The following is a 24,432-nucleotide window of genomic DNA, read 5'->3' on the forward strand; positions in this document are numbered from 1 at the left end:
ACTAAAAATAATTTTATACTATAATTTATTTATAGCATTTTTATTTTAAAATAAATATTTATATTGTAACCAATATTAAAATAATGATTATTGTTTATTCTGAAACCATTCATCCATAACTAACCTAACTAGTCAACTCTATCTACGGTTGCAAATATCAAACATCTTAATAACAGCTTAGTAGTGTGACAGTGACATTATCTGTTAGTGTTTTTGGTATTTTGTTTAGTAGTTCATTCTTTTAAACCGGACCTCTGACTTAGCTTGAAACTAGCAATCAGAAGGAAAAAGTAAGATATATCAGCATCAACATGGGTGGTGGTGATTATATTGTTCCTCATGGTATTTGGTCTTCTGCTATTTCTTGAAAGGAAATGTTATTTCTAATGTTTGATCAAATTATCCATGTCCCAATATTCAGGTACAGAGGAAGATTCTTGCTCCGAGGAAAATTCTCTCTGGTTTTCATCTCATTCCTCATTTGGTATCGGGTATGACAACTAACAATCACTTGGTTGACGTTAGAATAGAGTTATGGTGATGATTTTTTGATCTCCAATGTTTCAGGGACAGTATGATCTTGCAGGGTGAAAGCAACAAGATAGAAAGCGGGTCGATTTACGGTGAAATTGATGAAGAAAGCACAAATCCTTCTACGGTTAATCTTGAAGTCACTGAAAAGATAAAACCTAGTAACTACCTACAATGTTGTTGTGATGAATTGAAGATTCATAAAAGGGATTTGAAGAGGGAGAAACAAAAGATTTTGAGGTGTTTATTTGTTGTTTTTCGTGGTTCAGATGGTTTGTTTGTCTAATAGTATGCAGCATGTTTAGGCATCAACAGTTGTTTGGTTCCTAATTGTGGTCAAGTAGGATTAGTTTTTCTATGATTTGGTTTGAGCACAAAAAATTTAGAATAGAATCATGTAGATTAGATCATAATATTTGGTAGTTAATATCTAATTTTATACTTGTTTTTTGTGCTTGTAATGCCTTGGAAGGCCTCATTTTGTGCTTCCCCTATGCTCTATAAATGCAGGCCTCTGCCTATCCTCCTCTTTCTTATCCTTATTTTTTATGTAATACTTAAGTATGTGATTGAAACTGATACTTAAGTATGTGATTGAAACTGATATGCATATCATTCTAAAATCATCTTTTAAATGTTTTTGAGAGTATGCATAGTTGCAGAGCTCATGAGTAAGGCTATTGCAAGTGTGATATTTAATATTGATTGTCATATATTGTGGTCTCATTGGCTCAGATATAAGCTTGGAGCATGGATTGAGAAGGTTGGTGGCTTAGAGAGAAGTGATTATGATGTACCAAAGACAACATGCCTCTTAATGGTTGGTCCAACTGGATCTGGGAAAAGTAGTCTCATAAATAGAATCTCTAAAGTGCTTGAGGATGACAAATTTGCACCACCAAGAGCACAAGAATCATGTATAACTTTTAGCGCATCAATTTACATATCAATTTCAAGAAGGAAGAAATAATTTCATTTCATGATAGCATATATGTTAGTACATTATTCACCTAAAGAATTTCCTATATCTTTTTATGCCAGATAACTCATATACAGAGAATGGAACATACTTCCTGCAGGAGTATATGATGCCAAGATCTTCAAATTCTTTTTGTTTGTATGATACACGCAGTTTGTCATATAACTTGGACAAAGATAAAGATGAGAACATTAGAATGATGAATGGTTGGATGACAAAAGGTGTCCGTCATGGAGAGCTTGCTGTCAGGTTTGAATATTTAATACACTTAATTACCTCATTTACTCACATTAATTTTTACTTCAATTTTGTAATCACATATCAGGAAAACAGACAATGAGAGATTGAGGAAAAGTCTGGAGAGCAAAGCTCACAAGAAAGGTTACTTTTCCAGTGAGACAAGAAAAGTTAATTTTGTAATATATGTTGTTAATGGTCTTCTGGTTCTGAAAGCAATGAAGAATGCTGGTGCTTTGGAGACACAGTACGTTGAAACAATTGTTTCTACTTTCAAATGCCCATTCCTATCATTTAAAGGTACTTTCATTGCTCAACCTTCTATGAATGTTATACTGCTAGAATAATTTCTACATGATGCAACTGCACATTGATTCAGAATTCGTATTATCTTATATGAAGTACACATGATTTTTCTGACTTACTTGAAGAATGTGAAAGTGGGTGTTTGTCATCGTGATAGAAGGTGAGAGAAGGGGAGAGAGAGGGAGACAGAAAATGAATGTGCTAAGTTAGGACTTTTGGACACAGGACACAGGACCTTTGTATATTGTCTTGAGTTCATCTCTCTTTTCATTTTCTTATGATAGTTATACTATGTAAAAGCTTTTTGTTACTGACATCAGTTTATATCAATAGGACAGTGAATTATAGAAGACAATTCTAGTACTATAAAACCTAGACAACCCATATAAAAGATTACGACATCCCTCTTATTCAAATTCTCAAGATAATGGATTTGTGGATCTTGTTTCTTATATACTATCCAGTTTTTTCATTTTTACTTGACATAAGACTCAGACTCAGACTTGAATTCCTATGAGTGCCAATGTAGTTTCTCTTCATAATGTATTGTACAAATTAAGGACTATGTGCTATTAACTTTGATATTAACCAGATCTCTCATCATTCATCTTATATACACCGTGGCGTAGACCAAATTACTGTTTCCTATAGTGAATATGATTGCTTATTTCTATTACCTACAGATGACAAACCAGTACTGGTTTTCACTCATGGGGATCTCCTTTCACACACTGAGCGTGCTCATGTACGAGGACATCTGGGAAGAGTATTGGGAATTCCACCCACCAAGCAAATATTTGACATCCCAGGTACCTTTCTAATTTTTTCACCTTGACACCTTTCCTCTTCATTGAATGTTATTTCATATCACTAAATTCATAGAAATTTAAGAGCTTTTATCTATTCTGCAGATTGTGATTGTCCAGTAACTGTGTCTGCCATAGTTGGAATGCTACGATATAGTCTTGCACATGCTGACAGAAATTTTCCTCGGAAATGCATTGTTGAGGATAAGGTATGTGTTATTTGCCCAAATAAATTCATTAAATGAGAAATGTAACCCTCCATCGTTTGTGATTTCCATAGTTTTCAGCCAATAATAGGATATATGTTTAGAAGATAGAGTATAAGAAAGTGTGTTGATATCAGTTCTCTCTGACTATTTGTGCTCTCTTTTTGGTTTTTACTATTATTAGGGTGTTAACCAAGCTATTACTGAAAATGAATTTAATGCTAATCTCATCCCTTACCAATTTGCTTAAACTTAAAATTGAGTATTTTGAAATAAATAATTTAAAATAAAAAACCATTTGTTTTAGAATTAGAAAATTAGCTTATTAAAATAAGTGGAAAACTGCCTATAATAAGCTCATTAGACAAACACAAAGCAAAGTCTTCTTAAAAGAATAAGTACAAACTAAAACAAGAAAATAAAGTCTTTTGTCATTGGAGCTGCATTGGAAATGAATCCGTCCTTATGAGATTGGTTAACATTTTTTCCTTTTATTTTGATGGTTTTGAAGGTATCAATTGTCTTTTTTTCTTTTCCTTTATTAGTTTCTATATGTTATTTGTCAAAAAGTCCTTTTATTTTCCATCATTCTTGCATATTAAGTTGTTTATAGTATGCTCTTTTGGCACTGCCAAAGAATAACTAATAAATTTGCTATCTGAGGGTGGTTGCAGGTTCATAAGGTATCTCTGTCAATATACATGATTATGCTGATTTTAGGAATAGGAGTGGCTATTGGCTTTGCACAAAATACAGAAGGATATGTTCCACATCCAAAAACAAGAGTTCTCAAGAGCAAGCCAAAGATAGAGTGGCATAAAATTAGGCACATATGGTAGTTATGAATATTGTTGATATGGCATAAAATTAGGCACATAATGCAGATTTTTAGTTTGGTTGATTTGGCAACACTTAGCATGAAAATGTATAGGAATTATCACACAATATATTATAATATACCTTTAAATCACAATAATTAGAAGAATCTCATTTAATAAATCTTTGCCATTTATTATGTTTATCATTAAATCTATCGAGATAGTGGATTGGTTACTTTTTATTTTAACTTAATGCATTAAGTGAAAAACACTAAATTTAAAACTTTACTGTGTTTTTTTCCTGCTTAGAGTGTCTCTGTTTAGGGAATGAAAGAAATATAATAAATTTCTTAATTTTAATTTGTTTTACCTTTTCTTTTCTGAAATGTAATACTATTTTTAGGTTGAAATGTTTAGGAATTGCTCTTTCTATAGAAAAGATCTGACCAACACTTTAAAGTTCCTTAAGTTTTTTCAATCAACTCAACTTTAAAAAATAAAAAAATAAAAAAAGTATCATTTTACTTATTGAACAACAATAAAGATTATTTAGATGAACTTTCAGAAATAGGAGACTTAAAAGGTGAAGATGAATAATTAGATGAACTTCTCCTGTTTATTGTGATTGGGAAGAATGCAAATTTCTAACTTATGTACCATGCAAAAACGCGAAAATACCATGTACAATCTACAAAAAAATGAGGGTCAATAAAATTTACAGTTTTACTTTGCATACTATTTTGGTTTAAATGAATCATGTGTACTCATTATCAATATAATTAATAGGTGGAAGTAATTGTTTAAGATTTTTCATTTCTAATTATTTGATATGATCCACAGAACACTCCCTTTTACTGGTTACACTTCCCAAAATACTTTCTAATTGATCATTCATGGAAAATGCAACACAAGAAGATGGACTAAAAGTTGAATCATTGTAAAAGAAAGCAAATTTATTCTAGGACAGAGTTAGAACTCTTACAAGAAGAGCTTTTATTAGTAATCTTATCTACTGTCATATACTCTGAAGTTAGATATTGAGTTAATCAATCTCTGCAGGAACTCTTTGTTGAGAACTTAGTTATAAATACTTGTTCTTTATTAAGTAATTACTTAGTTGCTTGATCATGGATGGTTTTCAAATTCAATTACACTGAAAAAAAGATAGTTTAGCTTAGGATTAACATTGTAGAACTCCCTTCAATTCTGGGTTTGATCCAACTAATATTAAATAAATCGGTGAAACAATGGTTAGTTTCATTCGATCGCTGTAGAAGAATCCACATACTTACCCTTTGTTACTTGTGTCATGGCACCAATAGTCACCATTCCAACACTAGAATAAAATCACTACAACATTTGCAAAGCATCCAGTTTAAACAATGTCCTTTGTAAAAGAAAAATTGAGCACTGAAAAACATAACATTATCTATGATAGAATATCTTCTGAGTTTATCCATGTTGCTTATGACAGTAAATTTTCAAAGTGTAAATAATAGGGGTGGTGTTACTATGGACCCGAATCTAACCGATTGGTAAGGGTTGCAAAGTACATGAGTAAAACTGAGTGGTAGACGCTTGAAAACGTCTTGGAGCCGCTCGGTCCCGACAACCGTTGAACACAGTTAAGACGCAATTAAGGTCATAACGGCTACTGTTAAGCGGTTAAGGTTTGCATTAATGACCATTAAGAGGTAAATTAATTGGTCAGACTCCTTTAAACTCTATAAATAGGGGCCAACTTTCGAGGTAAAGGGACTTTTTGACTTTTGATTACTCATAATAGATCTACAGAGAAAAATTCTGACTTGAGCGTCAGAATGTCTTCTGCAAGTCTCTGTAACACCCCAAATAATTTAAAGGGTATTACTGGTAGTAAAGACTAAATTAATTTGATATCTGATATAAACAATCAAACTTTATTTCAATTCTTCCAAAGTACAATTCCAAACTTACAAACTTTAAACAATATAGTCTTCACTACTTAACATAAATTCGAAATTAAACTTATAAGTCTTACACAACATATTTTTCCAATGCAAATTTTTTCTTTTTACAAAAATCCCTGAAAGTTTTTCCCCGCATCTCTCTCATCATCTCTAAGTTTTTTCAACCGCATCTGCAACATTATCTGCTCACATATAACATGAGTTATATGATCATAGCACAAACAAATAAGGGTAAGCCAACCATATCATACAATCGTTAAACTTACTTATAATATAAATGTTTCAATCATGTATATAAATACCATTATCCCGATGTCATTAATTCATCATCTTTCTCATTTTCATAAACCTTACAAGTATACCATGCTTACTCACGAAGCCTTATGGTCAGACCGCTCTCTGCCTGCTTCCTTAAGCCTTACCTGTATACTATGTCTTACTTTCTGAAGCCTTATGGTCAGACCTCTCTCTGCCTGCTTCTATAAAACTTACGAATCATATGTTTATGTCAAACCCTTATGGTCAGACCACTTTCTGCCTGCTTTCATAAAACTTACTAATCATATGTTTATGTCAAAGCCTTATGGTCAGACCACTTTCTGCCTGCTTTCATAAAACTTACTAATCATATGTTTATGTCAAAGCCTTATGGTCAGACCACTTTCTGCCTGCTTTCATAAATCTCGGGTGTTACTTTGCTTATATCAAGCTCTCATGGTATAAACCGAACATACTACTCCTAGTAGTAAACATCATTTCATAAGTAATGATTTCTTATATCCACTCCAACATTTCATAAAATCAACAAATCATACCCTCTTATCCACCTAACTCAATCATGTTCATTCTTTAATCATAAATTGACAATAACCCGTTTTGGTGTCAATACCCAAAATAAAGTAAACATATTGCCAGATATCATACTTCATATTATAAACTCATTTTTTCCATAACGAGTATAACTCAACATATTTTCACCAATCAAAGGTCATAGATCAGCCAAAATACATCAACATGTCTTAGGAACTACATATTAAAGTTTGGGCTCAATGTAACGGTAAATGAAATATATATGAAGTTTTTACCATGATAACTTAAGAACAAAAATATAGTGTTCATCATACTTTTCAAAATTTCGAAATTTATTTCTCAACACATAGACTTCTAATTACAAATCCGAACGGTCAAATTATAGTAATATATCTTAGGAATCATATATCAAATTTTCAGGTTGATCTAACGGTCAAATAGAATAGAATCTATATTTTACCGAGAGGACTCAGTAACACAATAACAGGGGTAATTAATTTACTCAAACATGCATAACTTATTTCTCCAAGTACAGACTCTTAATTAATGATCCGAACGGTCAAAGTGAAGAAATAAGTCTTAAGATTCATATATTAAAATTTTAGCTAAATCCAACGGTAAAAACAATTAAAAGGAATGTTTTACCACAGTAACTCGAAAATAAGAAAAATTATAATCATGAAAACTAAATTTACACAAGTGAATAGATAACTACCATTACCAGAATTTTAACATATTCATAACTCATATTCATGATCATAATATGTATAAATATCATATGTAAGAAAGGATTAGCTCCCCTTTACAACTAGAAATTCTTCCAACTCTTTTCTCTCAAAAGTTTTCTAAGTTTTTGGTGTAAATTTTCAGCCTTCCCCCCTTGGCTATTTATAGCAAAAAAATTTACTATTCATTTTTACTATTCATTTTTCTATTCATTTTACTATTACAAAAATAATTTTTTATTCACAATTTGATGAATTTTGATCTCTTATGACTCAAGACAACGTGGAATACTTATCCCTTCCACAATTTTTTTTTCACTTTTTACTATTTTTTTTTTATACCATAAGTTTTTTTTTATAATCTAGTATCTGAATTACAAATATTTTCAAGGGTCTTACAGTCTCCCCCATCCGGTGTTTAATATCCTGAAGGAAGGAACAAGAACGCTCGGCACCCAGGATTACAAGACTACAAGGTCAGTCGGTTTGTCGAAGCTCAGAGCTAGGAGAACATTCGGTACGGAAGGAGGGTAGGCGGTTATCCTCGTCCCATTTCAGTAGAAACAGGTGGCAAAACGGGTCAATCAGGCCCGTTTAAACTCGACTTAATAATGACCCGTAAAAAAAGGGTCAGGTCAGACTTATCCGTCAATTGAAAACGAATTAAACTTTATAACTCGGTTCGGCTGAACTGTCAAGCTGGCAGACTGGCTCACCTGATTTTGTTTTACTGTCATCGAAAATCTAATATCACATGAAAACATACTGAAATTATTTATGTTTTACATGAAAACAGGTTATGTCGGGCGGCTAAAAACAGAAGGAATTTAAAAACTTGGAAAGAGAAAAAAAATAATTGAAACCACAAAATGGGTAGAAAAAACACAAAACAATAAGGATTCTTCAATTCACTACAATAAATTGCAAATTCGAAAAGGACAAATGATACTTCCTCGAGTTGCCCCACACCTGCTTGCCTTCTGAGCTGACCCTGAGCGTCATATGATTCGGCACGCTGCCTGGGCGCCCTAAGTGGGGCATTGAGCGCCAGTTTCGTGGGCTTGGATCCATTTTCTGTTATTTTTATGTTCTATTTAAGGACTTGGACATCTTAGGGATTGTATCTTTTGACAGAAGAGGCGCAAAAACACACCCTTTGATCCCTCGCAGGCGGATTTGGATACGGAAGCTCTTATCTTCAACTTCTAGGGTTTTATCTTTCATTCTTTTCCATTATTCATCTAGTTTCACCATGCTAATGGTGAACTAAATTCTATTTGTTGTGGGGAATGATGTAAACCTTTGTAAACTCTCATGTATTGAATTGATTCTTAATAATATATGCTTCTTTCATTAATTGTTAGGGTAATTCTTCTTCACTCAATGCTTGCTTTGTTTAACTCATTCATTAGCATGATGTATGATTTGCATGAGTACCGGAAGGTATCTTACAATTCAGGTTCTAGAGAATTATTCCCAGAAGCAGTATTGCTCAGGAATGGGGGTATGAGTTCTAGTTGTCTTAAGCTACTAATCGTAATGCATAATTAATTGTTAGGGATGCAAGAAATTGTTACCTAGTAATTAAGGATATGTTTTCTTCGCCGAGGAATTGGGTTTTAAGTACTTTAGATAGTGATATTTACATTAATAAAGAAGTAGAATTCGTATATACATGAGAGCAAACTAGGTGAAATCTAACCCCAACAACATATTCATTCCATAATATCAATTTCATACGTTCATCTCTGCACTTTTGTCCAATTGATCAAGTTGCATGCATATTTACTTTTTTGTATTTGCATTCTAAACCAAAAGATTTTGTTTTCAAGTCTTATTTAATCAAGAAATCACATTACTGTTTAGGCTGTGAGTCTATTGGGAAACGATACTTGGTGTTACCATGTTTATTACTTGATACGATTCGGTACACTTGTCGGAGTCTTAACAAGTTTTTGGCGTCGTTGCCGGGGACTCGTGGTTTAACTATTCTATTTTTGTGATTATTGATTAGCTTTGACTTAGTTTTTTTTATTTTGTTTTTGTTTTGTGCTAATAATTGTTTTCTAGATTTTTGTTTTCTTGTGTATGCAGGATACGATTCATACTAGAAGTAAGAAAAACTTTGAACCTCTTCTTGAAGGATTAAACGAGACTAGAAGGAGAAGGAGAAACAGAACGTCCAGAGAATTATTTTCTTCTCCATAGACACTTTTACAACTTTCACCGTAAGGATCTGACCATATCACTGAAAAGATGGCTCAAGAGAATAATGCTAGACGCACTCTCGCAGATTACACAACAGTTGTTGGCCCTCACCACTTTAACAGCATAGCAAGGCCGAGGGTCAATGCTGCAAACATGGAAGTAAAACCTGCGTTGATACAATTGGTGAAGAGCAACCAATTCAATGGATTATCTCATGAAAGTCCATATGAGCATCTTGACTACATTCAACGAGATTTGCAACACTGTGAAGATCAATGGAGTGTTGGATAACGCTATAAAGCTTAGTTTGTTTCCTTTCTCATTGGGAGGCAATGCTAAGCTATGGTTGAATTCTTTCTCGGAGGATAACTTTACTGAATGGGAAGCCGTGGTTGCAAAATTTCTAAACAAATACTTCCCACAGTCGAAAATCAACAAAGGTAAACAAGAAATTTCTTCTTTCAAGTAGGGCATGGAGGAGACGTTAGGTCAAGCGTGGGATAGATATAAAGGCTTGTTGAGAAAGACGTCCACACATGGCTTTGATGAAGCCACAATAGTCATTCTTTCCTTGGAGGTCTTGGCTCATAAACCAAATTGATGCTAGATGCCTCAGTTGGAGGTAATATTAAGTGCAAGACTCTAGAGGAAGCCTATGAATTGATTGACAATATGGCTACCAATGACAATGAGATGCATAGTGAAAGAGGAGCTTCACCTCAGTAGAAGGGAGTCCTCCACTTACAATCTCATGATGCTCTGCTTGCACAAAATAAAAGTATTACTCAACAATTAGAAAATTTGACGAAGAAACTCTCTCAATTGCCAAAGGAGCTGCAGAATGTTTCACAGGTTCAACAGAAACTCTTTGAATTATGCGGTGGTGATCATATCAATGGTCAATGTGTTATGCCAGTGGAGACCAAAGAAGACGTCAACTATATGGGCAATCAATTCCGCCAAGGTAATTTCAACCAAAGGTGGAAACCTCACTCAAGCATGGGTCAAGGTCAATCTGGGCAAGCTAATGGACAATTCCATATACCACCGCAGCAACAACAACAATGGCAACAACAACCCTCTTTATCTGAGAGAACTACAAAGCTTGAGGATACTCTCCAACAATTTATGCAGGTGACTATCTCCAACCATAAAAGCACTCAAGCTGCCATTAGAAATTTGGAGATACAGGTAGGCTAATTGGCTAAGAAGTTGGAGGAGATGCCTGATCGGAGTTTTGGGGCTATTACTGAAGTTAACCCTAAGGAGGAGTGCAATGCCATTATGACTAGAAGTGGCAATATTTTAGATGAGAGAAAAGATGAGAGAAAAGATAAAGTTGAGTTGAGTAAAAAAGAAGAAGAGAATGAAGAGAGAAGAGGTGAGGTTGAGAGGAAAGAAAAGGAGAAAGATGAGGGAGAGAAAAAGAAAGAAGAAGAGGAAGAGAGAAAAGAAAAGAAGAGAAAAGAAAAGGAGAGAGAAGAGAGAGAAAAATAAAAAATATTTGAGAAGCCCCTCCCTTATCCAAAGAGCTTTTCAAAGACTGAAAAAGAGAAGCAATATGGGCGTTTCATGGAAATCTTCAAGAAATTGGAGATTACTATGCCCTTGACCGAAGCACTACAGCAAATCCCTGCTTATGCGAAGCACATGAAGCAATTCCTCAAAAAGAAGAAATATCTAGATGAGGAAACAATTGAAGTGCATGGTAATTGCAGTGCCATATTGCAGAAGACCCTACCTCCTAAATTCAAAGATCCGGGGAGTTTCACTATTCCTTGCACCATTGGGAATCATTATAGGGAAGGATCTAGTTGACTTAGGAGCTACTATCAATCTAATGCCCTTATTTATGCTTAAGAAGATTGGTGGTCTGGAGGTCAAACCTACAAAAGCAATCTTGCAAATGGTAGCAGGTCCATTAAGCATCCTTATGGTGTGGTAGAAGACGTGGTGGTGAAAATTGATAAGCTCAAATTTCTGGTGGACTTTGTAGTGATGGAGATGGAGGAAATTGTAGAGATACCGCTCATCCTTGGAAGGTCATTCATGAAGATAGCTAAGGTTGTCATTCATGTGGTTGATGGAGTTATAACGTTGAAAGACCAAGATGAAGAGGTGACTTTCAATGTCTTTGAAGCTGGGCAGCCAATACAAGAAACAAAGACTAGTCCTAAAGCTAAAGACGAAGTTCTATCAGTGACTAGTTAACCTGATAAAGCTGCCAAGACAGTCAAGAGGAATCATAGTTGTTGCTTTCCAAGGCTGAAAGAAGATGATGGAGATAAGGAAGAAAAACTCGTTCACCATGACTCTGTGATGGAAAATAATGAACCCTACCTTGGCAAACCAGTGAAATTCAAGAACAAGTTATGGGTGATCAAGGATATAAAGGAAAATGAAGTTCTTGAGATTAAGGCTCCTTACTCTAGGAGAGTCAAGTTGGTGACAAGAAAGATGCTGAGATTATGTTGGTGTCATGAAAGGAAGAAGCACATCAACATTGAAAATCAAACTTGAGCTTTATTGGGTCAAGCTAGTGACGTTAAACAAGCGCTTACTGGGAGGCAACCCAACTTTCTAAACTTATCTTTTTAATTTATGTTCGTCTTTCTGTTATTAGTATAGGATTTGATGTACTTGGCTTAAAACTTAATCTTTGATGTAATGGTTTGATGATGATATGATGTTTGTGATTAGTGTTGCTTTATGATGCTGATTATATTGATTGATGTTGAGATGATGCATGATGTTGATATACAGGTGGTTGCTCACAATATTGTGAAACAGATGCATGAGGTAACTTGTGATTGTGATATTGAGCAAGATGTTTATCTAAATGTTGGAACTTGAATTAGACTGTGTGAGGATCGAACTCCATATTTTTTGTGAATGATTGTTATTACATTGAAAACATGAATGATTTTACCTAGGTTTCTATGATTGAATCACTTGCTTGCATGTGTCATATGATCAAGGCCATCTGTTGTTATCCCTTTTTAGCCAATGCATGATTTTAGCCCAATAAAAGAGAGCACAATGTGTTCTATCCTTTGAACCTTTAGCCTTAAACATGATATGAAAACCCTTTTTGAAAATCTTTACCTTGAGTTAAGTTAAGAATATTTGTGTGGTATTGATAAAGGTTCAAGTTTGAGGTTGTTGGGAAATCTGAAAAGGGAAAATAAAAAGAATAAGCATTGAGATAAGTATTGAGCAAATGAAAAGCAAAAGAAAAAAGAAAAGAAAAGAAAGAAAAGAAAAGCTCAATGCAAGGGAAATTTGGGAATAAGTGAGAATGGTTTCTTGAAAAAGAGAGATTGTGTTTAAATGATGAAATTATGAATGACTCTCTTAACTCAAGGATTTTGTGATCCGGAAAAACCAATTTTCTTCTTAGCCTAGCCATATTACAAGCCATAGAAAAGTCCTTGTGATGACAAATTGCTTGTGAGTTTGATTGATTGTGGTTAAATGAAAGACAAAGTTGATTTATGTGATATTGTGATAGCAGAGTGAATGAGTCACCTCTATATACACCTGTGTGTTTGAGAGAAACACTTTTTCCTTGGTGAGGAGTAGTTCCATGTATGCATGATTACATCTTTTCTTGGTTGATTGATCATTCATGAGGATAACATCTGTTGAATATTCTGTGATTAGGTGAGCACCACAATGAGTTAATTGAATCAAGGCATTTATTCATCTTGACTTATATTCTTTATAATAAGCTGATATGAGTGATTACTTGTCTTGAAAGAAAAGGTTTTGAAATGTGTTGAAACCATTGTATTGATTGTTTGAAAGCTAAGTTACATTTTGTTTGCTTGAGGACAAGCAAAGTTCTAAGTTTGGGGTTGTGATAATGATTGAATTTACCGTTATTTGATACTTAATTTTGATACTAAAAACACCATTTTTGACTTAGAAACTAGCTTAAAATCATAGTTTGGTGTGAATAAGAGAGTTGAAGGTGAATTTAATGATTTTATGCTAGATTTCCTTGTTTTCAATAGGAATTGAGATGATTTGGAAGAAGAGTTGAAGTAATAAGGAGTTGGAACTCAGGAAGAGCTGGAAAAGCATCAGAAAGGAGGATCGCAGCAACGCTGAGTGCCATTTTAGGGGCCCTCAGCGCCGGAGTACACTGTCTCACGCTTGACTGCCCTTTTTCTGAAGCCCTCAGCACAGGAAGTCCCTGGCTTACGCCTTGGCGCCCTTTTTGGGGTGCTGAGCGCCACTTCCTCGAGTCGCACCACGACTGCTTGCCTTCTGAGCTGACCCTGAGCGTCATATGATTCGGCATGCCGCCTGGGCGCCCTAACTGGGGCACTGAGCGCCAGTTTCGTGGGCTTGGACCCGTTTTCTGTTATTTTTATGTTATATTTAAGGACTTGGACGTCCTAGGGATTGTATCTTTTGACAGAAGAGGCGCAGAAACACACCCTTTGATCACTCGGAGGCGGATTTGGATGCGGAAGCTCTTATCTTCAACTTCTAGGGTTTTATCTTTCATTCTTTTCCATTATTCTTCTAGTTTCACCATGTCAATGGTGAACTAAATTCTATTTGTTGTTGGGGAATGATGTAAATCTTTGTAAACTCTCATGTATTGAATATATTCTTAATTATATATGCTTCTTTCATTAATTGTTAAGGTAATTCTTCTTCACTCAATGCTTGCTTTGTTTAACTCATTCATTAGCATGATGTATGATTTGCATGAGTTCCGGAAGGTATCTTACAATTCAGGTTCTGGAGAATTATTCCCAGAAGCAGTATTGCTCAAGAATGGGGGTATGAGTTCTGGTTGTCTTAAGCTACTAATCGTAATGCATGATTAATTGTTAGGGATGCAAGAAATTGTTACCTAGTAATTAAGGATATGTTTTCTTCGTCGAGGAATTGGGTTTTAAGTACTTTAGATAGTGACATTGACATTAATGAAGAAGTATAATTCGTATATACATGAGAGAAAACTAGGTGAAATCTTTATAGTGGAAAGTCTTTCAATCTAAGGTTGATTGAAAGAGACTAGATGTAGGCATTGAGGCCGAACCAGGATAAGAAGACTGTGTTTGTTTTCTATCCTTAATCTCTCTACTGCATTATTTTTATAATTGTATTGTGTGCATTTAAAGATCATCTAAAATTCCTAGAAAGATTCAACAAGAAACTGTTTTTATTGTATACCAATTCACCCTCCCCTCCCCCTCCTCTCTTGGGAAGAGAAGCAAGCCATATCTTTTCTTACAAATAATATGTATGACAATGACCAAGCAGTTTTGCACTCATACAATATATATATCCAGTCAGATTCATTCAAACAATCAAGAACAAGATATAATCCAAAATATGTTCATTTCATTCATTGTATCAAAATAACAAACGTTCAAGTATAAATGACTTTATAGCCAATTTTTACATTCATTTCAAAATAAAAGAACCAAAGAAAACATCAAAACAAACACAACTTAGACTGTAAACTCCTAATCTGAGTCAATTATCTCTAAGAAGTCTTGATCTGTTTTGTTTTCTTCATTTACCGAGTCATCTTCAGATGTTCCTCAAAATGAATTGATTTTCAGTGCATAGTCCAACTTTCCTATGAAAATTAGATAGTAATGTTTGTAATAAGGATAACTTGTCATTTTCTTCTTAAATTATTCAACCATAAACTTTTCAAACTTAGATTGAGGCTTGGAATAGTACTTAGAATTATCAACACCTATAGGCTCAACCTCTTCCAGCACAGGTACATGTTCGTCCTTGAATGACTCTTTTCCCTTTATTGCACTGGTGATGAAGTCTCAATATCCTGCTAATGAAGACAACATATGGAAGGTAGTATACTTTCTGCCTGGTGATCTTGGTCATATGATCACTTATTACATCAATTCAGTTTGTGGGAACTTTAGCCCGCATAGCATGTAACAAATATATGTCTTATGTGGTGAGTTGTGCATGATTTCCACCTCTAGGTAGTATAACCCAAGCTATGACAAATGCACAAACACACTCATCCCTTTTCAAGTCGCCAACCCTGAAGAGAGTGAAGTCTCTTGGCTCTTCAGGAAACCTTATACAATCTTTGTAAATAGCCATTTTGTTGATACCACACATGCCCAAATGAGACTTAATCCTAGCAGGATGAAACCCTGCAATTGTATTCCATATAGCTTCATCAATCCAGACATCCACACCTTTCACTCGAGAAAGAATAAGACTATCTTTAACCCTTAGATTAGCATAAAAAACCTTCACCAAGTTTGGGTAGTAGTCACCATCCAACTAAACCAACTTAGCCAGACCTTGATAAATCAGCCACTCCTGAAATATAAATCGTTTATTGCGGAAGAAAAGAAGACTAAAAAATTTATGCTTGATTACTTCTTTGAATCCCCAGAGGCATACAAAATCACTTTGTATTTCCTCATCATTAATCCAACCAGTGGGATTTGCTTTCCTTTCAAAAGGTGTTGTCCGTTTTTCACGAAGAGAAGATGAAGAAGCCATCACAGAATCAGGGTTCACAAAGACACTTGTACACAGATAGGGTTTTAGAGACCAAGTAATGGAGCAGTGCAGCTCATGAACACATGAAACAACTTTTATAAAAGACCTAATTGATTAAGTTTAGGGAAGGCCATTTTGAATTTTTGAAAATTTTAAAAAATCCAGTACAACAATTTAATCGATTTTATTAGGTCTTGAATCGATTAAGCTTCAACCAGTCTCAGACTTTTGAAAACACATAAACACTAAGAAAGGTTTAATTGATTACACATCTAATATAATCGGTTAAAATTCGTGAAAACACTTTTCAACCAATTTCAATATAGACAAGCCCATATCACTCACATGCATCAGTAACAATGTTGCAGATCAAGAATGATGCATGAATTACAAAATTAAACTACAATTACCACATTTGATACTTAAGAGGTTAATGATTTTTCCTTTGCAATCCTTCCTTGAATGTCTGCCACCAATTCTGTTTATTTTCCTGCAAAAATCATCATATGGTTTGGAAGCAAGTACCCAAATAAACTTGGGGCCTTTTGTGTTAGTAACGGTAGTTGATTCTTTGGGAATCCATTTAAACTTTCCCTTTGGAACACCAAAATTTTCGTAATAACAAGATCTAATAGTGTGACTAATAGTATTGCAATAGAAACAAGTCACCGTAGAAGGTTTACTCAAATCAGTACATTTCTTTGAGTTAATTCTTCACTTTTAGCATTGTGACCTATTCCTTCACTCAAATCAGTAGACGCTTTTTGTAATCAAAACTCAATCAAATGTTAGTTATGAAAATGTATTTTCAGTATCTCGTTTTGAAACAGCGCCCAAGACATCTATTTATAGGATTTTCATAATCCTAACGCATTTTAATCGATTACGAAATTAATGTAATCAATTAAGCTTTTAACAGTGTTATGCCATATTTACATTAAAACAGATTTAAATTATTAAGCAATTAATGTACTTGATTGCACATATATTGTAAGTCAAAACAATTTAAAATATGACCGTTATGATAGTTAAGATTTAACATGAAAATAATTTTCAATGTGTACCAATTTTAACCGATTAAGGAAACTTTGTAATCGCTTAAGTATTACACTTAAGCAATTTTGGAAACTTTTTCTCCTAAAAACACATCACTGCACTCAGGAAACAAATGTTAGCAAAGGCATGAGTTTTAATCGATTATGCATATAATATAATCGGTTAAAACTTGCAGTTTGCCATAGTTAAGCATTAGTTGATATCTGATGAGTCTAATTGATTACATAAACACTGTAATCGATTACTTCATACAAATATGCTTTGTGCAAGTGGTTTTGTCATTTAAAAACATGAGTATGCATACTACAGATATAAACACATGTATGACCATAATAAGTATGCAAACCAATCAGTTCAAGCACACACAAACATGTAAATGCAACTATGCATATAAAAAATGTTTTCGTTGTTGTGCAAGAAACATATAGAAACATTTATGTTGTTGTCATCATCGTAAACAAAACACACAAGGGATTGTGTTTAACTATCACATTGCTCCCCTATCAACAATATGATTAGTTCCACACATCCCTTAATTCTTTTGATGATTTTGATAGTATTTCATTGAAGAACTTACATAGTCTCGTGTTTTGTTTTTAATTTCATATGATATTATTGTCTTACCCACAAATTTTTTTAATTATTTTAACAATATTATATAAAAAAATATATAAATATAAATATTATTGAAAAAGAATTCTGATATTGGGTGGAACAATATGTCCACACGAAACTCATTAGGATAGGCTCTAACCAGGCTCTGATACTAGATTAAAAAGTAAACTTTAATCCTAACTCAACTTCACAAAACCGACTTGTAAGATGAAATTTATACCGACTTATATACTATAAATTAGCTTTATCTCTAGTCGATATAGATTTTCCAACAACATCCTTATAGATTACATTAATTATTAATTTCTGCTTTAATGTTTGAAAAATATCAGACCTGTTCTTCTAATGAAAAAGTGAAAATAATACGTAGAATCTAAAAAAAATTATTGTTTTATTTTGCATACTATTTTGGTTTAAATGAATCATGGATACTCATTCTCAATATAGTTAATACGTATAAATAATTGTTTAAGATTTGTCATTTGAAATGATTTGATATGATCCGCATAACACTACCTTTTGCTGGTTATACTTCACAAAACACAATCTTCTATTCAGGTTATTACAGTCATACTTACCCTTTGTTATTGGTATCATGGAATGAATAGATCTCTATTCTAGCAGTAGAATAAAAACACCAAAGCATTTGAATAACATCCAGTTTAAACCACGCTCTTAGTGAAAATCCAGACAAAGTATCAAGAATTTATATGTTCTATGACTTCCAATAACTTCCAGGTACACTAACATCATTAACATTCTAGGAACTGTATGCCAGTACGTAAATCTGGATGAATCCCCTCTTTCTTTTTTCTTATGGGGATATGACTATCATGTAAAAGACAAACCAGAAAATAAATAATTTCAAATTTCAAATTTCAAACCATGTTGGGGCTGCTTAACTGCTCACAGTAAAATTTGAAAGTGCAAAGAATGATCTGAACTAGTGCTAAATTATTTGAAGTGAAGCTCAAACAAGAGTCATTGCTCCCCAGTTGATGTGGGACTTGGAATACTCTGCAAGAATGAGGCCCTAGCAGAAGGGTCAGTTGAAAAACGTCCTAACACAGCGATCGTAGCCGTACTACTTCCAAACTTCTCAATTCCCCTAGAGATCATACATGTGTGACTTGCCTCTACAACTACTATCACATCTCCACCTAACAGTGGGGAAATGGTTTCAGCTATCTGCCTGGTAAGCCTTTCCTGAACTTGGAGCTTGAAACCATAAAAATGTACTATTGATTGTAGAAGTGATTTTCCAATAGGATTGAATCCGTCACATATGAGGTATCCTATGTGAACAACACCGTGAAATGGAAGTAAATGATGCTCACATTGTGACCAAAAGGGTATATTCAGCTCAGAGGTTATTTTTTTGTTTAAGTTATTCTCCTCATTTATATTCAAAGCATCCATCCCACCACGAAGAAAACCATTCAACTTCACATCAAACTTACTGTTTTGAAAGTTCATCAACCATTTCACAAATCTACTTGGGGTCCCTATTAGCTCGTTCCTCAAAGGATCTTCTCCCAAAGATTCAATGATCGAAGCTACAGCAGAGATCATTGTAGGATTGACTGGTCCAATTTTGGAGGAAACTTTGGCTGAGAGAGAAGACTGAGAAGGACACCAGCATGGGTCAGATGATCCTCTGAAGTGAACTTTATCCATATTGAAACCTCTCAACTTAAGAAGACTAAAGAAATCGTTCCATACATCTGCACTTTTGTTCTCAAAATCCCCAGAACCTGAGGAAACAAGTATCTTAACCCATCCTTCGTGGTTTGTGTCCAGAAAAACTGATTCTATGTCTGGAAAGTGTATGTGTGTACACTGAAGTACGATAGCGACACCTGCAGGCTTTATTCCCTGATGCAAAGCAGAACACATCTCATCTGCCAGACGTTGAGGCTCTTGAAGCCGTTTTGCAAATACATCAGCAACACGAGAGAGCTTGCTCAAACCAACAACTCTTTCACCAGAGGGGACATAACCCACATGACACTTGACCTGGAACAGAAGCAAGCAAGACTCACAATAAGAAAACAGGTCAAGATCTCTAACAATCACAAGTCCACCTGCTCCACCTGCATGACCAACTCTATTATCTAGACCAGCTTCAGGGAATAAAGCACCTTGAACAATGTCCTTCACCTTTTGCTTGTACCCTGGAAAAAGAGATATCCTTACTATTGGTAATAATTTATTATTCAAGAAATATGATAATTTGTATCTTAATACAACACTAAAAGGAAATATTCATGTCGAAAATTATGAAGAAAGGCAAAACATATGAAGTGACGAACCAATAATGGAGAAAGAGATTCACTTACCATATAAAGAAAGTGTGTTAAGATCACAGAACTTCATTATGGAATAAAATCTTTTCTTGAGTGATTATGTAATGCAGAAAAAAATTGAAACAGTATGCCAAAACCTTCCATCTCTCCCATAGACGTGCATGCATTGCATACATACCCAACTGCATATGCAATGTCAAGGGATTGAAGAAAATGCACCTAGCAACTGCATCCATAGGATGGAAGACACCTTTATGACCAGTTATCAGTCGTATAAAACAGATAGACAAATGACTAGTTTACACGGAAAACATGCTTTGACCAGCAGTTGACGCATATCATGATTCATGAATGACATAAATTATTATCTCTTTGGTAATTCTACCTTGTGAAAAAAAACTGTGACCAAAAACATCTATTTTAAGCTGAGAAACCATAATATTTATGCATGATAAATAATGTAGACCAAAGCAAGGCCATGGCATTAAGAGAAGCACATCAACAAAATAAGGGTATGCAGTGGAGCAGAATTGCTGAAATGAAATTAACAAAAAAGAAAAAATGAAATAAAGCAATTCAAAAACTTGACAAAGAACTCTGTTGCAGTGAAGGGACTGACTAAACAACAAAATGTCAACATTTTTCAGTAAACTATTCAGTGTCCCTCTCCAAAAGCCTAACCATGTGTCATGCTAGAAATGTTTAAAGAAAAGGAAGTAATCAAAACTAATCAGTATCTTTCTTCAGAGTATGTAATTGAGTAAAGGTCAGGAGATCGAGCAAGTTCATGGAGGAATTTAAAAAATATGGCTAAGCACTGAAGCTTTTGAGGAACAAGTTGTAAACCAACCCAGTATCATTGACTGTGTGAGTTGGTGATGTTTGTTCGTATTAACAGGCTAAAATACTACACAAGAAATTAATTCTATATGCTCCTTACCTATGTCCATCCCTTTCACAGCAGGGCAGTCCAACTTACAAGGAAAGAACAGATAGTACACTGTAAAAAGTAACTCATAATACAGAAAGGCTTTCGATAAGTGACAAATACTACATTTTGTCATGTATATAAAACCCTTTTAATTACATGACAAAGCTGAGAAAATACATTGATTTACTCAGTTGAATTTGTATCAGTTTTCAGAAATAGCCTTAAACTATTGGGATGGTGTTCTCTTAATCTTTTTCCATTAAATAAAATAATAAGTCTCTGCATAAGGATAATTTTTGTAAAAATATGATTAATACAGTAGACAATTTGGAGTAAGTTTTGTAAAAAGAACTAGGAAACCTTTTTCCAAAAAGTTAAGAAACACTAACTGTGGTAGTCATCAAACAATAAAAGAAACGAATATCTCCAACTGCAATCGGCGTTTACTTAACCTTTTTCCAAGCAAAAAGACAGTCAGAAGAAATTCTCCATTCCTCTAGTTATGTTTGGCTTTTAGTTGGGAAACCCCAACTCAATTCAAAAAGAACTTCCATTAGTCGAAGTTTGTCTTAAAACTCAGTTTAAAATGGAAGAAAATAGAGAGCACTTTTTACAAAATTAACTCAAACAAGCACTAAAGTGAATGATTTAGATCCATCCATCCATATTTTGTTATTAGATCCAATCATTCACAAAACACATTGCAAAGGTGAAAAATTGTAGCACTCGCTACCATTCAAATGCCAAAGTACATATTGTGTAGCAAACCAAGCAAAAGAAGAAAATAGAAAGACCTTTTTTTGCATCAAAGAAAATTGAATGGCAAAGCTAAGTCACTCACCTCTGGTTCCTTCACTAAGGGCCTTGGCAACACGAAGTGGTGTCTTTCTCAGTCCTTCCCTGTTTACATCTTCCCCAAGACCCTCCAACAAAACCTTGACAGCCTCCTCAATGGCACCACCATCATTCCCTAACCCCACTTCATCGCAACCATTGCTCACTCCATTTTCAATCTCAACAGCGAAACGCCCATCATCCAAACACCCCATTGAAACACCACAAAAATAAAACAAACAAAAAGGGAGCCAAGAATCTCAATATCCCAAACCCCAAATGATGCCAGAAAAAGTTCTCAACTTTTTTAACAACAAATCTGAATCTTCACCAGCCCACTTGACAATTTTCAATAATATGTTCGGCAGGGTGAGAAACACCCTGAAACAAACGAGTGGTCGTGCAGAAGGAGAAGCTAGATCCAGAACAAACACAGGAATCGTTTAAATCACAAATCTGAATGCGGGATGAAGAAGCGCATGCAAAAGGGTGGCAGAGGCAGAATCGGTGTAAGAAGAAGGCATATACAGAGGGAACAATTATAACCAACCAAGAAATAAGAGAAGTGGGTAATGAAGAAAATAAATAAATAAATAAAAGAGAGGCCAATATAAAAGGAATGCAAAATGGTATGGGGGTTGGTAAGTTTGGTAGTGAATGGGGATGGTTGGTTGCTATAAATCAAAAAGTGTCTTGGTAGGGACACAAGGGAAGGCAAGAATTTTAGTGAATCTATTGCAACCTTAGTTTGTCTAATGAGATAAGATATGAAATTCCATTTGGAGCAATGATTTTATTTTTTACACTTAATATATACAAATTTTGATTTTATTTATATCAATTTTATATTTAATTTTTTATCATTTTCTTCTTATCACATCATATAATTTTTATACTTATTTTTTGTATTCTCTCTTAGTGTATGTATAATGAATATTAATTTACCTTTTTACTATCCTTGAATGATTTTTCTTCCATTGGTGGTTTTGAATATGAGTGTTAAGAAACAAATTACATTAACCTTTAAATAAGGTTTTGGTTTCATGTAGTTTTGGGTGTAATTTAAAGTAATTTTAATTTATATACAAAAATCTATGTTTCACCTTAATTTTCTAGAAAATATTTTATTCATGAGTAAAATGTTTAATTATTATACTGAAATTTTTTCTTTTATTCTCATCCATATTTAATATTTAAATGTAGGCTTAAATGCTTACTTTGTCCCCATGTTAAGAAGTGAATTTTTGTTTAGTACCCGATTTTAAAATTGAATATATTGAGTCCCAAAGTTGTAAAAATTGTATAAATAAAGTCTCCTCTATTAAATTAGCATAAACAGAGTTAAGTTCGTGCTGACCTGACTGCACTTTTTTCTCTTTCCTCTACTGTTGCTGCCATATTTTTCTCTCTCTCTCTTTTTCTCTCCCCAATCAAGGTTTTTTTTATTCTCCTTTGTATCTTTATCACCCAAAGAGCCTTCCTCCTTCCTGAAACATTCAACCCCAACCATTAATTCAACCAATTCATCACAATTTTTCAATTCCAATACCCATGCCCATATTGCAATCCCTCCTAAATCAAAATTTCAGACCCTCCATAAAAGGATCAAAGTTAAAAGGGAGAAATGGTTTCTCTTGGGCTGTCATGAGAAGCCGGCTTCCCGGACAGTGTACAACTCATGTTCGCCGCCAATGACGCAGAAAGTGCCGGAAAGTTCTACCGCGCCAGCATGGTCCTCCGCGTCCCCATCACCAGTTTCCTAGAGAAGCACCCACCAGATTGCGTCATCGTCGACTTCATCCAATCATGGGTTCACGATTTTCCCCACCGCATCACCTTGTGCTCCAAACCACCCAAGGGGGTCACCGGCTTCTTGGAGAGGCTCCTGAAAACAGAGATGAAGATGCAAGGCACGAGGTGCGATTTTTATGGTTGTGTGATTTTGGATCTAGATTGTTTGGTATCTCTTCTTGCAGGTTTGATGATGCATCTAGTTTGCGCAAAAGATTGGGGGTGGTGCGTCTGGCTTGAACAGCGGCGTGATTTAGGTTGGTGAAGGTTTCGCAATGGAGGTTGTTGCGCGAGAATGATGAAGAAGGGGGTGGGTCGGTGGTGACGGCTTCGCAGTGGCTTCGCGATTGGGGTTTTTCTTATTGTAGGTCTGTGTTGATGGTGGTGAGGCGAAATAGGGTTTGATGGTGGTGAAGATTATTAGTGGTGGTGATAGGTTGCGATGGTGGCTTGTGGTGGTCCACTTCCCACAACACAGCTCTCTCCATTCCCATCCTCTCCCTATTCCTCCTCCTCCACTTCTACTTCCTCATCACCACCACCCAGGACCACTTCTCCCTTGTCACCACCAAACTACAAAAAAGAGAAAAAGAAAAAAATGTTCGTTTATGAAAATTATGAAAATCATTAATATAGAAAGAGAAAAAATTGAACGTTATAGAAAGATCATATGAGAGAGAAGCAAAAAGGTCAGATTTTATAAGACACGTCAGCACGAACTTAACTTTGTTTTTGCTAATTTAAAGGAGGGAATTTTATTTATACAATTTTTATAACTTTTGGACTCAATAGATTCAATTTTAAAACC

The 24,432-nt window shown here is 34.6% G+C and overlaps 2 protein-coding genes across 3 annotated transcripts; one reads left to right on the forward strand and one right to left on the reverse strand.

The window, feature by feature from the left end:
- Positions 1-218: 218 nt before the first annotated feature.
- LOC108328512 (uncharacterized) lies at positions 219-4,060 on the forward strand. Its single transcript, XM_017562389.2, has 9 exons — positions 219-342; positions 422-491; positions 568-771; positions 1,267-1,448; positions 1,573-1,759; positions 1,836-2,047; positions 2,737-2,862; positions 2,965-3,068; positions 3,740-4,060. Exons 1-9 carry the CDS (start codon positions 312-314, stop codon positions 3,902-3,904), a joined length of 1,281 nt encoding a protein of 426 aa, XP_017417878.1. The 5' UTR covers positions 219-311; the 3' UTR covers positions 3,905-4,060.
- A 14,381-nt stretch (positions 4,061-18,441) lies between these two features.
- On the reverse strand, positions 18,442-22,617 carry LOC108329733 (GTP cyclohydrolase 1). 2 transcript variants are annotated; one of them, XM_052873108.1, is made up of 3 exons: positions 21,841-21,976; positions 20,102-20,294; positions 18,442-19,936 (listed from the first exon to the last, which is right to left on the reverse strand). In XM_052873108.1, the coding sequence occupies exons 2-3, from the start codon at positions 20,136-20,138 to the stop codon at positions 18,744-18,746; spliced, it is 1,230 nt and encodes a 409-aa protein (XP_052729068.1). In that variant the 5' UTR covers positions 20,139-20,294; positions 21,841-21,976; the 3' UTR covers positions 18,442-18,743. The 2 variants fall into 2 exon arrangements, with proteins under 2 accessions (XP_052729068.1, XP_017419574.1); XM_017564085.2 differs by lacking the exon at positions 20,102-20,294 and having other exon boundaries at positions 21,841-22,617.
- Between the last annotated feature and the right edge of the window lie 1,815 nt (positions 22,618-24,432).

Source organism: Vigna angularis, chromosome 2 (assembly GCF_016808095.1).
Source record: "Vigna angularis cultivar LongXiaoDou No.4 chromosome 2, ASM1680809v1, whole genome shotgun sequence".
Lineage (NCBI taxonomy): Eukaryota > Viridiplantae > Streptophyta > Magnoliopsida > Fabales > Fabaceae > Vigna > Vigna angularis.